General features: G+C 31.7%; 1 protein-coding gene and 1 non-coding gene across 2 annotated transcripts; one reads left to right on the top strand and one right to left on the bottom strand.

The window, feature by feature from the left end:
- Positions 1-2,670: 2,670 nt before the first annotated feature.
- On the top strand, positions 2,671-5,576 carry LOC102583278 (transcription factor MYB46). The gene is made up of 2 exons (XM_006345440.2): positions 2,671-3,025; positions 4,153-5,576. The coding sequence occupies exons 1-2, from the start codon at positions 2,730-2,732 to the stop codon at positions 4,922-4,924; spliced, it is 1,068 nt and encodes a 355-aa protein (XP_006345502.2). The 5' UTR covers positions 2,671-2,729; the 3' UTR covers positions 4,925-5,576.
- Positions 5,577-8,045: 2,469 nt separating this feature from the next.
- On the bottom strand, positions 8,046-8,127 carry TRNAS-GCU (transfer RNA serine (anticodon GCU)). Its single transcript has one exon. It is a non-coding gene; the product is annotated as a tRNA-Ser (tRNA).
- Between the last annotated feature and the right edge of the window lie 7,806 nt (positions 8,128-15,933).

Genomic DNA, 15,933 nt, shown 5'->3' with positions numbered 1-15,933 from the left:
CTAATAACATCATAGAGAAAATTAAAAGACAGTGCAAAACACATGGCTATGTAACAATTTACACATGGAAAAACAACAGAACATGAATTTTGACCAAGAGTTAAAAAAGTAAAATCTTTTGTTATAATTAGGGAAAAGGGTTTGAAAAATACTCTAACTTTGATCAAAATTATTGTTACGATACCAAACTTTATGGATGACCTTTTACCCCTGCACTATTTAATAGTGTATTTTAAAGATATATATGTGTCCACGTGGACACGTTACTATTTATAATTATGTAATATTTATTATGTCCACGTGGGCACATATATACCTTTAAAATACACTATTAAATAGTGTAGGGGTAAAAGGTCCTTTTCAAAGTTCGTATCGTAACAACAATTTCGACCAAAATTCGAATATATTTCAGACTTTTTTCCCTTATAATTATAATTGAATAATTACTATTATTTCACTTTATTCCCCTCTTCTTTAAATAATTGTTTCCTATTTTATTCACTTTAAAGAAGTATAATTTTGACTTGTAATCACCAATAATATTATAGCGGTCCATAGACATTAGACTGCCGGGAAAGAACTCCAGTCTGCAAATACATGATGAAATAGAGTAATAATTAAATACAAAGCAAGTATTACACGGTTAGACCAATTTTCAATAGCAAATAAGAAATCAGACCGAGACCTCTTCATTCCCGAAAACTGGCATGATTCCAGAATTAGCTAAAGCTAAAGTTTTATTTTTCATCTCGAAACGATATCAATCAAGTCATAGGAACAACAAATGAAACACTAATCAATAGAACACACTCCTCTAGCTAGTAGCACCCTCCAACCAGATAAGCTAAAAAAAATGAAAAACTACACAAATTGGATCTATTAGGTAAAGTATTTACCCAAATTAGATCCAACCTAATATATCTACGAAAGATCTTTGGCTCAAGTGCATCAAACCCAAGTGAAAGAAAGAGAAAACAATGAAAAAAACATAGCAATCGATAAGAAAAGCAGTGTAAAGTGTGTGCTATTTAATTGGGGGGGGGGGGGGGGGGGGGGGGGGGGGGGGGGGTCCAACATCGAGTAAATTTTTTTGAAGTGAGACGAGTCTGATTCTATTATTATGTAAAATAAAATGAATCTCAAACCTAAAGCAATGTCAAAAGCTAGCTTATAAAAATAAGAACCACTCAAGATCATATAAGGAGATCAAACATCCATCCAAGACCGACCTGGAATAATCAACGTACAACTATAAACATTTAGTTGAATGGATTCACTTCTTTTTTTAAAAAGTTCACCCTTCATAGCAAAATTATTAGTAAAGGTGTTTAGCTTTTGGAATATAGTGTTCTTTTTTTCTTTCTTAGGGCAAATGATAATACTTTCCAATTAGTCTTTTTTTATTTTATTCAGTAAGACGTGCTGAACATCAAACCATGAGCTTTGACGATTGTACCATATACTTTAAGGAAAAATAATTGATTTTATATTAGAATTCCCTTCTTGATCAAGACAACTCCATGATTGCATAAAAGAACAAAAATATTAAATTTGTCTTCACACGTAGTGGGAAAAAAAAACATTTTTTTAGTAACTATAACTTACTTTACAAGAATGGAAGTTTGGTATAGTGTTGAGGAATACTATACAAACATTCTTTATATATAATATTTAATAGTAATTACATATATGAATAATATAATGCAAAATGAAGCACTAATCATTTCAATAGTATCTGTCGACAGATAATTTGCTTCAAAAATCCGTTAGATGAAACTGAAAGGCTTATTATTTTGAACGTTATTTTCATTCTTCATGCAACAAACAACTCAAATTAAAGACTTGTAGAAAATTAATTAAATTTGAGTTAAAATAAAGGTTCAAAGTAGACATAGACACGCGTACCTTAATATAACATATTAAGTTACCATCACACAATTTAGAAAATGTGTACAACAATTGTAGTACTTTATGTTATTTGTGAATATATTGTACATGTACTCTTCCTTTTCTTTGAAAAATTAGACTTAAGGTGCAAGTGAGAAGTTGAAAGAAAAGAGAAATGAAAACTTCTTTGGGTGGTAATGGTGATGATGAAAGTGATGTTTTGTGGGGTTGTGTTTTTCAAAAAAGAAAAAAAAATCATTTATAAAATATTATTAATTGTGAGAATTAAATAAAAAATAAAGAGGCAAATTAGTTGGTTAAAAAAAACAATTATAGGTGGAGTGGAAAACGGATTGAGAGGGACGTTCCTTTGGGCCAGGGGAGGAGCTAATAGCCGGCAAACAAATTCGGTTGAATTCAGTAGATTTTGTTCAGATAATGTATTATGTTGATAAATTCATTAAATATATACACATTTAAATTTAGAACTCAGTCAAATTAAAATCGTCATTATAAAATTCAAAACTCATAAAGTTGAAATTCTGATTTCGCGGTTTGAGAGAGAGAGAGAGTGATGGTTGGTCTTCTTGTCTTTGACTCTATCTAGTCTCTTTCGTTGCATTTTTCTTCACTCACAAGGTAATCATCATATGTGTATGAGAAATGGAACACATTTTGCTTCCACTTCACATAATCTTTTTTATTTTTTTCCTTCTCTTTCTTATTATTCCATTCTATATATCTTCTTCATATCTTTTCACCATCAAAGCCTAGCAAAACATATCATATATTTGTTTTCTCCTCCTCCTCATCTTCTTAGGGTTTTTAAGTCTTTGTTATCGATGAGGAAGCCGGAACATAATAATACAACGATGAAGGAGAAGGAGAAAGTGAATAAATTAGGGAAATTAAGAAAAGGCTTATGGTCACCAGAAGAAGATGAGAAATTGATGAGTTACATGTTAACAAATGGTCAAGGATGTTGGAGTGACATTGCTAGAAATGCTGGATTACAAAGATGTGGTAAGAGTTGTCGTCTTCGATGGATTAATTACTTGAGGCCTGACCTTAAACGCGGCGCCTTTTCTCTTCAAGAAGAAGAACTCATTGTTCATTTGCATTCTATTCTGGGAAATAGGTACATATATACACTCTTTCACATTTTCTACTTTCTATCAAGTTAACATTCATGTGTAGTGTATTTTGAAGCCATGTTGGTTTTACCGTGAATGAAATGAGTGAAAATCATGAGAAATTAGGGTTCAAATTTCAGTACAGACGAAAATATTAGTAGTACTTATCTTTTTGTATTTGTAATGGTGGTCAAAGTTAACCAATAATTTGCCCCTTTTCATCATTTTCTCTTATGTTAGGGCATTATATTATACAAACATCTTTATATAGATAATGAGGTCAGTTGTTTGGATATATTTTGATTGTTAAAAGAAGATGTTGTTACAGAGAACATATAAAAAAAAACTTGATTACTATAGTGAAATTTTTATTATATAGAGGATGGTGTACATATATAGGACACTTGCATTTGATCTTCTATGCATTAAATAGACTAAGAGCACAAATACAGTTTTTTTTAAAATTATTGGTTGACTTATGGTTAACCTACTTTATGCACACACAAAAAATAAAAATCCTCTTTCAACACTAAATCTCAAGCTCTGAGAAGGATAATTTTACTTTACTCTACAACTCCTAATTGTCATGTTTAATTAGTCCTTTTTCACCATTTTCTCTTATGTTAGGGTATTATATTATACACACCTCATTTACTGTTAAATCTTAAGCCATTCTATTAATAGCTTTGACTCAAACCTTGTATATGTATAATTTTTTACTAATGAGTAATATATTCACTCCCATCCCAGAGTCCAACCACTTGTACTTAAAAAAAATTCAGTATTTCCAAGTTCAAGTAGGAGATTTATGAATTAAAAAAAATCTGAAGGGAAAAATTAGATAATTAATTAGAGAGAGAAGTTCCAAACGGATCGATCATTAAGTAAAAGAAAACTAAAAATGACTATCTACTGTCATATATAATTAATTTATTTCAGGAACTATATAATTAATCCGTTATTTAGTTAGTCAATTTGATTTTCGTCCAACACTTGTAGCAGGGAAACAATTTCAATTTTCAAACAAATATTATTTGTTTAATTTGTTAATGAAACTAACATAATGCATGCAAATCCATGATGTACTTTATTTCCATTACTTTAAACCTTATATATTTTGCATATATTATAGGTGGTCACAAATTGCGGCTCGTCTTCCTGGGAGGACAGATAATGAAATCAAGAATTTCTGGAATTCCACGATAAAAAAAAGACTGAAAAACAACAACAACAACAGTAACAACAGCACGCCATCGCCTAACACGAGTGATTCTTCGATGGGAGGAATATTTCCAATGCAAGGGCACGATGTAAATGTTATGGCAGCGTTATGCATGGATAATTCATCGTCTACTACTTCAGGATCATCCATGCAAGCCATGGTACCTAGAAACCATTTCAACCCTTTCCCTCAGCTTGATAACACAAGCTACGATATATCTGGATTAGTCGAGCCAGTGAATTTAGGTCAATTTGGTTGTAGCGGAGGTGATGGTGGATTTTTGGACTATGGAGTTGTGGAAACTTATAGTATGATGGGGTTAGGAAGTGATGAATTTTCAATACCTTCTTTAGAGGGTGTTAATAATAAGAGTACTACTACTATGGGGGAGAATAATAATAGTAATGTTGATTTTAATAGTAATAATATTGTTAGTGGTGCTAATGACTATGATTCCATAATTGAGAAGAAAATTACAAATGGTAACAACAACAACAACAACCAACACTTGATGAATATGAGTGGAAGTAGTGATCAAAGCTTAAAGGTTGAAGACTATATGGTTGGTTTTGGGAATCATCATCATTGGCATGGAGAAAGCTTAAGAATTGGAGAATTTGATTGGGAAGGTTTGTTGGCAAATGTTTCCTCTTTACCTTACCTTGATTTTCAAGTTGAATAACTATTCTCTCCAACCCTTTCAACCCCACACATACCCCCACAAAAATGACACAAATACCCTTCTTCCCAATATTTCTTTCTTTTTTTGATAATCGTACGTTTAAACTCAGAAGACCAGTAATGAAGCAAGATTCGAAATTCAGTGAATAATAGGTCTGTCGAAACTTTTATCTTCCTTCCCATATCTTCTTCTTCTTCTTCCTTCAATTCATTATACATAAATTGTCCCCCTCCTCAATTCTCCACAACTTCATCTTAGAGAAAATTTTGAGATATACTTCTTTTCTTTATTTGCAATTATCTAATACTTCCACTAGATTTTCTTTTTGTTTACCATTTCCTTTTTTTTTCTTTGAATCGTACATTGAGGAATATTATGGGGATTCTAGGGGAGAAATAACAATCTTTCTCATCAAGAATTGAGCAAAGTGTGAATAGAAAAATGAGCAAAGTACAGATCGATCATATAGAAGATTATGAAGAGAAAGTAAATAAAAAGGTCAAAATTGTTGATTTGTAAGCAGTATTTGTGTACAGATGTGGATCAATTTAATCAATCAATAATCTTTTGAATTTTAGTCAGTTACATGTTTCTCAGAAATATAGATAGAGAAAATTGTTGTACGTACTTTGTATTTACAAAGGAATAAGAAGCATTGTTAGTTTTTTCATATGATCAATATTTCAATACTTTTAATCCCCCTATATACCCTCCTCTCTCAAAATTGCTTATATAATATGGTTTTATGTTTTATGCGTAGAAATTAAACTCATATAGTCATATATGCAATATTTAATTTTGAATTCATGTTATGTGCACTGATAGAATAAATATTTTTTTTATTATATATCCGGTTAAAATTGACATTCAACAACATATCAAACCTAGATATGATAAAATAAATAATAAATTAATAAGCTACTATTATTATGGACTAAATCATAATAATTGTGTATAGTTTTTTTTACGCTATCATTATGTATGATTTAACTTTTTCGACACTGAATTTGATGATGGGAAATTAAATTAAGTTGGATCAATTTGTATGTGGAACGATTTTATTTTCTTTAACAAAGTTCATTAAACATTTTGTTCGTCACTTAATCTTGACCATTACTACTAATAAAAGTTGCAACAAAATTGCCTCCCAAACTGAACGAGCTGCCTATGAAATCTTTTTTATATATATAAATTCCCAAGATTGCGATCATAACGATGTATATATAAATCATGTAGAAGCACAATAAAAGGTGGGACTTCCGCCTTACCCCAAAAGTATATATACATCAGAGCGAGATTGCCGAGTAATCCTCGAAAAAAGGGAATGTTTAAGTATGTCACTGCTTAATATTTCCGCATATACTAACCAAAAAATGGTTTTGTCGTATCTTATTCTTATGCTAGGTGATCGCATCTTGTCTAGAAATTAGAAAAATAAAGAACTTGCGATTTCAGTATATTTTAGGACTATAGGTGATATATATACTGAAATTTGATATTGCATTAAATGAATTCATATAGTTGGAATTGTGTAAAGAACCTAAAAACTGCTAGAGATCATAAATTAGTTTTAACCTTTTTGTAATTTTGATCTTAATATAAAAATATAGTGTTTGGGAACTTACCTCATAGTTGCTTAAACTTTCATCTGATTCAAACTACTAAACCTGAGTTATTTTCATGGCACTTCTTCTACACTGACTTGCATTATGATAGTATCATTAGGTGTGAATATATGCATGAGGTAATTAGGTCACTACCAAATAAATCATTATATTCGTTGAAAAATGTTTAATGGTTATTTCTACAAATATTTTTATTGAATCGGCAGAAAAAGAAAATATATATTAATGTTTTCATAGGAAAAATAGGATGCATGTTTTCTACTATTTCAGTGAGAATTTGTTTCCCACCAATCTTCGTAATTTTTCAGTAAGTTGGTTCAAAAGAAAATGAGTGGAAAAATCATGTTCTACATCATAAAATTCTCACTGATTCGCGTAGAAAGAACTTTATTCCTAGTAGTGGGTGACCTAAGTCAATTAATAATACTTCTTTGTTTCAACTTGAATCTCTTTCTTTTCTTTTTAGTCGTTTTAAAAAATAAAAAAAAGACTTTTTCTTGTTTTAGAAAATCTATAATTTGAACTTTTCATATGACATGCTTAAGATTACAAGACCAAGTAATATTGTTATCCATTCTATATTGTTTTTGTCTAAGACCATAAGATCCAATTTTTTCTTCTTCTTCTTCTTAAATTTCGCATAAAGTCAAAATCAAATAAAAAGTTAAATCAAAATGGAGGGAATAGTTAAATCACGGTTTCTTCGTGCAAGTTTGTCTACTAGAAGTCTAGAACTTGTACTATTTATATCTATCTATCTACGAAAAGCTATAAGTCTAGAAACTATAAGTATGTCTTATGAAATCATTGTTATTTGACTTTGAAGTACATTTACTTTGGACGGATAGACTAATAATATAAAGTATTTCTTCATTCTTAATCAGAGTTTTTGGCTTGAGTCCCTTTAGATATGGAGTTACTTTCTTTAAGGAGTACTTTACCTCTCCCTCCCAATATAGGACTTCCAGATGCAAATTCAAATTTAGTCAAACCTCAGTGTTTGTATTAAACATCAGGACGGTAACTGTATCACTAACACTACAACAAAAACACTTTTTAGCGGCAATAAATATATACAATAACAAAGAGGGCTAAAGTCTTTATTGACATTAGTTAATTGTCATTAGATCTAATATATCTAATGGTTTTAGAGACATTTACAAAGAGTACTAATTGCAGCTAAAAATATATTTATCACTCTGTAATTACCGCGCTAAAAATCATTTTAATATAGCGTAAAGGCACTAGAGAAATGTTAACTAATTCCATATTTTGGATGATGAATAAATTAGCTTCATTTATTAAAACTAGGTTTCCATGTTCTATCCCCTTTTGGCATGTTCTCATGGTAACAGAAAAAGAGATTGATGGGAAAAAAAAACAGAGTAAAACAAGGTATTACACATAAATGTGTCTTTTAAGACTTTAACTATTGCCTATAATTTTGGATTTGTATAAGTAGATACTTAAATTTATATGGGAAAAATGATTAAAAACGTCGCCTGAGAGATTCGAACTCTCGCGGGGAAACCCCATGTACTTAGCAGGCACACGCCTTAACCACTCGGCCAAAGCGACGCTTATTGTGAATATTCAAAATTGATTATAACTATAAATAAATTTAAAATCACACTTCAAATATCCAATAATAAAGTAGAGCTTTAAGGCCCAACATTCCTGTACGGCCCGTTCTTGAAAATAAGAACAAACCCAAAAAAGAATATAAGCCCATTTTGATTGGGTTTACTAGGCCCAGCAATCACATAAGCCATACCCCTAAATACAGTCAGTATTTGCAAAGTTATTTTAAAAAGTATAAAAGGTGTTTGAATTGCCTTAAAAGTTGGTCAAACCTAAGTTAGTTTTTTGACTTATAAAAGTGTTTAGCAAATATAAAAAATAATTTAAAATAAGTCAAAAATGACTTAAAATAAATCGGAGAGTGATTGGCAAGGTAAAAAAATGACTTAAAATAAGTCAAAAACCAAAAGTAGGTCTCTCCCTACTTTTTATTTTTTGGCTTAAAAGTCATTTCAGTTTGACTTTTTATTTTTAACTTAAAAACTACTTTTTTTTTAAGTCAATATAAACGGGCTCTAAGAGTAATCAACACTTCAAATATCATTATTTTTTTCTTTTAGATTTTGATCATTTACAGTTGGAACTTCGCGATCACGAAATCCAAAATATTTTCTATCACTAACATACTTGAATTTAATTTTGTATACGTATATCTACAACAAAATAAGCACCCCCACATGCTCCCTTTGGGCCATTTCACTCCTCATTCGTGCTAAAAACTATAAGTAATAGAATAGTGGGTTTGATAAAAAAAATTAAATATAAATAAAGAAATTATTTGTTATTCGGTTAGACTTTAATTTAGGTAATTAAATTTCAACCTTTGATTCTTAATTATGACATGTGGCTACTATTTAAGTAGGTATTTGGGGATATGGAGATGCTGAGTAATGGAGTGGAGCCTCATCCGGTAAAGACTAAAGGAATGTATCTCGATTGACTTGTACTTAGGATTGTAACAGTAATTTTAAAATTTAAGTGTTGGACTTGAAAAATGGTAAAGTTAAAAGCTTTTGAAGTTTATTAAAATTGGGAAAGGGGTCAAAATGCCCTTAAACTATGAGGAAGGAACAAAAATGTCATTCGTTTGTAGTTGGTCCAAAAATGCCTTTACTGTCAATATTTTGGTCTGAAAATGCCCTTATTGTTATTTAATGTGTCAAAAATGCTCATTTTCCAAATAAATATAGTATTCTTTATTTCTTTTTCTAATAGTACTTTTTAAAATTAGCAAATGTTTATCTTACTTCAATTCAGAAAAAAAATTAAAAATTAAGATATTTCTTATTTTATTATAATTATTTTTATCGTTATAAAATTATAAATTAATGATGGATATACTATGATCTTATATATATCACATATATTATATGTCGCAAAGGTACATGAAGTTACTCTATTTTAATTGATAAAATGAGATTAAGAAGAAAAAATATATTTCCTACATTTTTATTGGTTAAAGTTATTTTAGAAGAAAAAGTAACAAGAATAGTGTTCTTTAATAATATTTTAATTAGGAGGAAGATGTGTTTAAAAAGAAAAAAATAATATATTTTTTCGGAAAAGGGCATTTTTGACCCATTTTGTAACTATAGGGGCATTTCTGGACAAAAGTATTGACTGCAAGGGCATTTTGAACCAAATTATTGAAGGCAAGAGCATTTTTGAGCAAACTATAAATGACATTTTTGTTCTTTTCACATAGTTTAAGGGCATTTTTTACCCTTTTCCCATAAAATTTAATAAAATATTTATGTTTTAGTTATGAATAATAAATAAATAATTATTAATTTATATATATAATTTCTTGGTTTGATTTGGTTATTTTTGTTGTTGTTTTTTTCTTATATAAAATCAAAATCAAACCAAATAATATCGATTTTAAAAATTTAAAACTAAACAAAATCAAATATCGATTTGATCCAAATTGCGGTTCGATTTAATTATTAAAGTATCTTTTCTTTATTTCTTGTAAAATAAAAAATTGAACGTAAAAATGTAACAAGATAAATATATGACAATTATTATTTATAGTATAGTGGGTTGAATGATTTCTTTGTAATAAAGCAAGGGGAAAAGCTATCGTTTGCTTTATTTAGGATGCTCTCACAATAAACTCCAATCATATCATAACTATACATACAAATCTTGCATATCAATTCATTTATTTACTGCCTTCAAAAGCAATAAATATAATTATTTCGTATTAATATAACACATCCCTCTCTCTTTTCATAAGATCTACCATTATAGCAAATTTCTTCATTGATAATTAAAGTTGTATGCCTTTTTAGTTTAACTCTGGTATGAAAATATTCTAAAATAAATATATCGTTCAATCAAATCTTTTTGGCCAGAATTTGACCAGAAAATTTAAAAAACTATAATATTTTTTTATTTTAAAATAAACTAATCTTTTTTCCATTTTTAGTTAAAATGTATTAAAGTTAAAAGGGTAAAAATATTTAAAAAGGTAAAATAACATAGATAAAATATCATTCTGGACAAATTTTCTGGCCAAAAAGATTTTTCCAAATAAATATATAAGAATCATGCACTAAAAAGATAATACTCCCTATGTCCCTAATTCTTGTCCACTTTTGAATTGACACACCTATTAAGAAAACAATGAATGACATAGTGAGTTTACCATTTTACCCCTATTAATTATGAAGTGGATGAAAAGTTCTACATTTTTCAAAGTAATTAGTCATTTAATTGAGGGTATAATAGGTAAAAAAATAATATCTTTTCTTGATTTGTCAAAATGAACAAGTAATTAGGGACAACTATAAAAGGAAAAATGGACAAGTAATTAGGGACAGAGGGAGTAGAAATTTAGATGGATAATATCAATATTCATTTTATCAATGTCAATGTTGTGCGTAATTTGAATTTATTTGGAGTTTCAATGCGGGCTTTAAACATAAGGTGGAAAATTAAAAAAATTATTACCCATGTCCATATTTCTCATGAGTTTTTACTTGATGAGATTCTAATTTCTAAGCTTATTATCAATATTGATTGTGGTGCATTGATAATATTGCTACACCTTTGATCAAATGTTTCACCTTCACTTCTTAGTGGAATCATATATGCCTCGAATGCCTTTTTAGTCTGGGAAGACTTGAAGAGAGGTTTGATAAGGTCAATCGAATGAGGATCTATCAGTTGCATAAGAAGATCAATTCAATTAATCAGGGAACATGTACTGTGGCTGAATATTTCACGAGGCTGAAGGAATTATGGTCTGAGTTTGATGCAGTGGTTCCTTCTCCTGATTGTGGTTGTGTTAGAGGTAAGGAGTATGTGGAACACCTTCAACAACAACGATTACTACAATTTGTAAGAGGTTTGAATGATTCTTACGATCAAGTCAAACGACAGATTCTCATGAAGACTTATGAACCTTTTCTGAATCAAGCTTATGCTTTGATCATTGAGGATGAATGCCAGAAAGGATCTATCCTGAACACTGTACCTCACTCAATTGTTGGAGGTAATGATATCACTACTTTATAGAGCGTACGAGGGCCACCACAAAATCATAAGAAACCACGTAATGAGTATTGGAATGAGAAGTGTGATTTTTGCAAAATGAAGGGTCATATCAAGGCAAATTGTTATAGGCTTATTGGATATCCTCCAAATTACAAAGGCAGGAAGAAAGAGGTTATTGCAGCAAATGTGATGATTCATCTCACAGTAAGGACAATTATGATCAGTATTCTGGGGTTCTTGTTCATCACAAACAAACTTGGAGTCCATATGGTTACAATGGGATTAGAATGCATCAGTCTCAAATGCCCCCATTTCATGATGGTTATGCTCACAATGGATATGGATACAATGGTTATTTACCACTATCTACCAATGGAGGTCAAGGACAAATGGGTGAAAGAGTTGGGTCTATGCCTGTTTTTTTCCTTCAACACAACATCAGTCTTCACACATACATGACAAAGATAAACACCCTGCTCTTGAGATAGCTGCTCACTCTGCAGGTATTGTTACTTCTTTTCATGCTAGTAGTCTGCCTGATAGATGGATAGTGGACACAGGTGCTACAAACCACATGACTTCCAACTTAGGAATGTTATATGGAACATATGTACAACAAGGTCAAAGTGTTCACTTGCTTAATGGAAGTAAGGCTACTAATTTTCATATAGGACAATGTAGATTACCACAAGGAGTTCTTCAGAATGTTCTATATGTTCCTGACTTTAAATTTAACTTGTTGTCTGTCCCTAAGATGACAAAGGAACTACAGTGTTGTATGGTTTTCTATCCTGACTTCTGCCTACTGTAGGACCTTCACACTGGCAAGGTGAGGGGGACTGGTAGAATGGAAGGAGGGCTATATTACTGGGATCATAAAGAAGGGGATTGTTCTGTATCTGCAGCTTCAATAGGAACTAAGGCTGATCATAAGCTTTGGCATAGGAGGCTTGGTCATGTTCTAAACAAAATACTTCAACAAATGTCTTTAGTTGATTCTAAAAATACTGTATTGTCATCTTGTCTTGTATGCTCTTTGGCAAAACAGACTAGACTTCATTTTCAAAGAAGTGACAGCAGGGCAAAAAAACCCTTTGATCTTATTCATGGTGATGTTTGGGGTCCTTACAGGTTACCTACCCATGATGGTAAAAGATTTTTCCTGACATTAGTTGATGATTGTAGCAGAACGACTTGGTTGTTTCTATTATAGTACTTGAAAAGTGATGTGAGTACTGTTATTCATGATTTTTTGCTGCTGATCAAGTCCCAGTTTAATGCATTTATCAAGGTGTTTAGAAGTGACAATGGCACTGAATTCTTTAATGCATATTGTAGAGATTTTTTTAAAGTTGTTGGCATAATACATGAAAGTTCTTGTATTCATACACCTCAACATAATTGAGTAGTTGAGAGGAGACACAATCATATCCTAGAGGTTGCTAGAGCACTTAGGTTTCAAAGTCATTATACCCTTGAGGTTTTGGGGCTTATGTGTTCAAAATGCAGTTTATCTTATTAACAGAATACCTTCCACAATCTTATATGGAAAGAGTCCTTTTGAAATATTTTTTGATAAAAAAGCCAATGTACAACATCTGAGAGTACTGGGGTGTCTTTGTTATGCAACTATCACTAAAAATTGTGGTAATAAATTTGGTCCTAGAGCTGAAAAGGTTATTTATCTAGGCTATTCTAGCACACAAAAGGGCTATATTTTGTATAGTTTTACTCACAAACATTTTTTTGTCAGTAGAGATGTTACTTTCCAGGAAAACATCTTCCCTTTTCTAGTTACACCTCCTTCTCCACCTCAATTTCCAAATACTGTGGTTGTTGCTTATGATGACATTGCAGATGATTTGGACTATCATGTTTCTACCCCTGCTACAGAACCTGCTTCTATTCAGCCTTCCCCTGCCATCAGGAAATCTAGGACTGTGAAACCTCCATCTTGGCTCCAAAGTTTTGTGCATGCTCCTTTACCATCACATAATGTGTCTAGTTCTTCTTGCCAGTATCCCTTATCATCATACATGTCTTATGCCAATATTGGTGTCCCTCACTACCAGTCCATATGTGCTTATTCTTCCATCAAAGAGCCTACCACATATGTTGAAGCTGCATGACATTCTGAATGGGTACTTGCCATGCAACAAGAACTTCAAGCACTTACAGACAACCATATATGGTATCTTGTTGATCTTCCTTCTAACAAGAGAGCTATTGGTTGCAAATGGGTGTTTAAGGTGAAGTATAATGCTCTTGGAGAGGTTGAAAGGTCAAGGATCGACTTGTTGCTAAAGGTTATACACAAGAAGAAGGTTTGGACTATCAGAAAACTTTTTCTCCGATGATTAAAATGGTCATTGTTAGAGCTGTTTTATCTTTGGCTGCTATGAATGGTTGGAGGCTTCACCAAATGGATGTGTTCAATGCATTCCTCCAAGGTGACTTAGAGGAAGATGTTTACATGCTTCAACATCCTAGTTTTTTAAGCAAGGGGGAGTCAGCTAAAGTCTGTAAGTTACAAAAGTCCCTTTATGGCCTTAAACAGGCCTCCAGGCAGTGGAACTTAAAACTTTCAGAGGCTTTACTTAGTTCTGGTTTTTCATAAAGCCATCATGATTACTCTCTCTTTACTAAAGTAATTGGATCTGACATTGTTCTAGTCCTAGTTTATGTGGATGATCTCTTGATCACTGGTTCTTCCTCAACTCTTATTTTGGAGACTAAGGCACTTCTGAACCACCATTACAAGATCAAGGACTTGGGGGAGATAAAGTACTTCCTTGGTCTTGAAATTGCCAGAAGCAACAAAGGTATTTCAGTCTGCCAAAGAAAGTTTTGCCTTGATTTGATTTCAGACCTAGGCCTCACAGGTTTAAAACCTGCCAGCACTCCACTAGAGGCAAATCACAGACTTACCAGTGTGCTGTATGATGAGAGTATAACTGCTACCTCAGGAAAAACATGGAATGATGAGTTCTTAAAAGACCCTACTAGTTATCAGAAACTAATTGGGAAGTTACTTTATCTTACAATGACAAGACCTGATATTGCCTATGCAATACAAAACCTCAGTCAATTCATGCATTCGCCTAAAAAGTCTCACATGGAAGCTGCATTAAGGGTGGTTAGATACCTGAAGAATGCCTCTGGCTTAGGAATCATCCTATCATCAGAAGTTTCACATGCACTGACTGTTTATTGTGATACAGATTGGACTACTTGTTCCATGACAAAGAAATCAGTTAGTGGTTTTGTGGTTAAACTAGGTGATTCATTGATATCTTGGAAATCCAAGAAGCAAAGTACCATATCCAGAAGTTCAGCAGAAGCTGAATACAGTAGCATGACAAGTGCCACAACAGAGGTAGTTTGGTTGATTGGGTTGTTTGCAGAATTGAATTGGAAGCTAACACTGCCTGTGAAGTTGTTTTGTGATAGTAAGGCAGCCATACAAATAGCAGCAAATCCTATATACCATGACAGGACGAAACACATTGAAATTGATTGCCACTTTATTAGAGAAAAGATATAAAAGGGAATGATACATACATAACATGTAAGGACAGATCACCAATTGGCAGACATCTTGACAAAAGGCCTTGGACACACACAACATGATTTTTTACTATCCAAGCTTGGAGTATTCAACATGTTTCATACAACTAAGCTTGAGGGGGAGTGTGAAGATGAAGGTTCTAGAGTGTGAAGATGAAGGTTCTAGAGTGTGAAGCCAGCTGTCAGTCAGGATATTAGTTAGTAGTTAGTTAGTTAATTGTGTCAGTCGTTAGTTAGAGGTGAGTAGAGTATCTCATTGTAATTTTGTATATATACGTATTAGTACATACAATGTAAACAGTGTGAGAGTATGGAATAATAGAGAATACAATTACTATTTTGCTTTCAATTCCTTTTCTCTCCTAATTCTCCATAGCTACAGCTTCCATTGAAGAAGACTGTAAGCTTTCTCAACATATGTATAGAGAAAATTTTATTGAGACCGTCACCCCCAAAATAAACCCTGTAGTTTGTTGTCTAAATCTACTCAAAGTTCCATTGGAAGCATCAAATACTGAGTAAAACCCCCAAAAACAAGAAAAGAAGAGATTCCAATGTTCTTCTTCTTTTTGTCATTCATTTTAAATTTGTCATCTCATCCAAATCCATAATATTCTTTGGTTAACTCATTTTCTATGTGTTAAATATTGAATATTTTATTCTGTTTTTATTTATCCCATTTTTTGATCCATTCTTATTCAATTTGATCATCGATTTGGCACTTCTAATTTAAAA

This window comes from Solanum tuberosum, unplaced genomic scaffold (genome assembly GCF_000226075.1).
Source record: "Solanum tuberosum cultivar DM 1-3 516 R44 unplaced genomic scaffold, SolTub_3.0 scf00068, whole genome shotgun sequence".
Classification (NCBI taxonomy): domain Eukaryota; kingdom Viridiplantae; phylum Streptophyta; class Magnoliopsida; order Solanales; family Solanaceae; genus Solanum; species Solanum tuberosum.
This window is presented reverse-complemented; position numbering and strand designations above follow the sequence as displayed.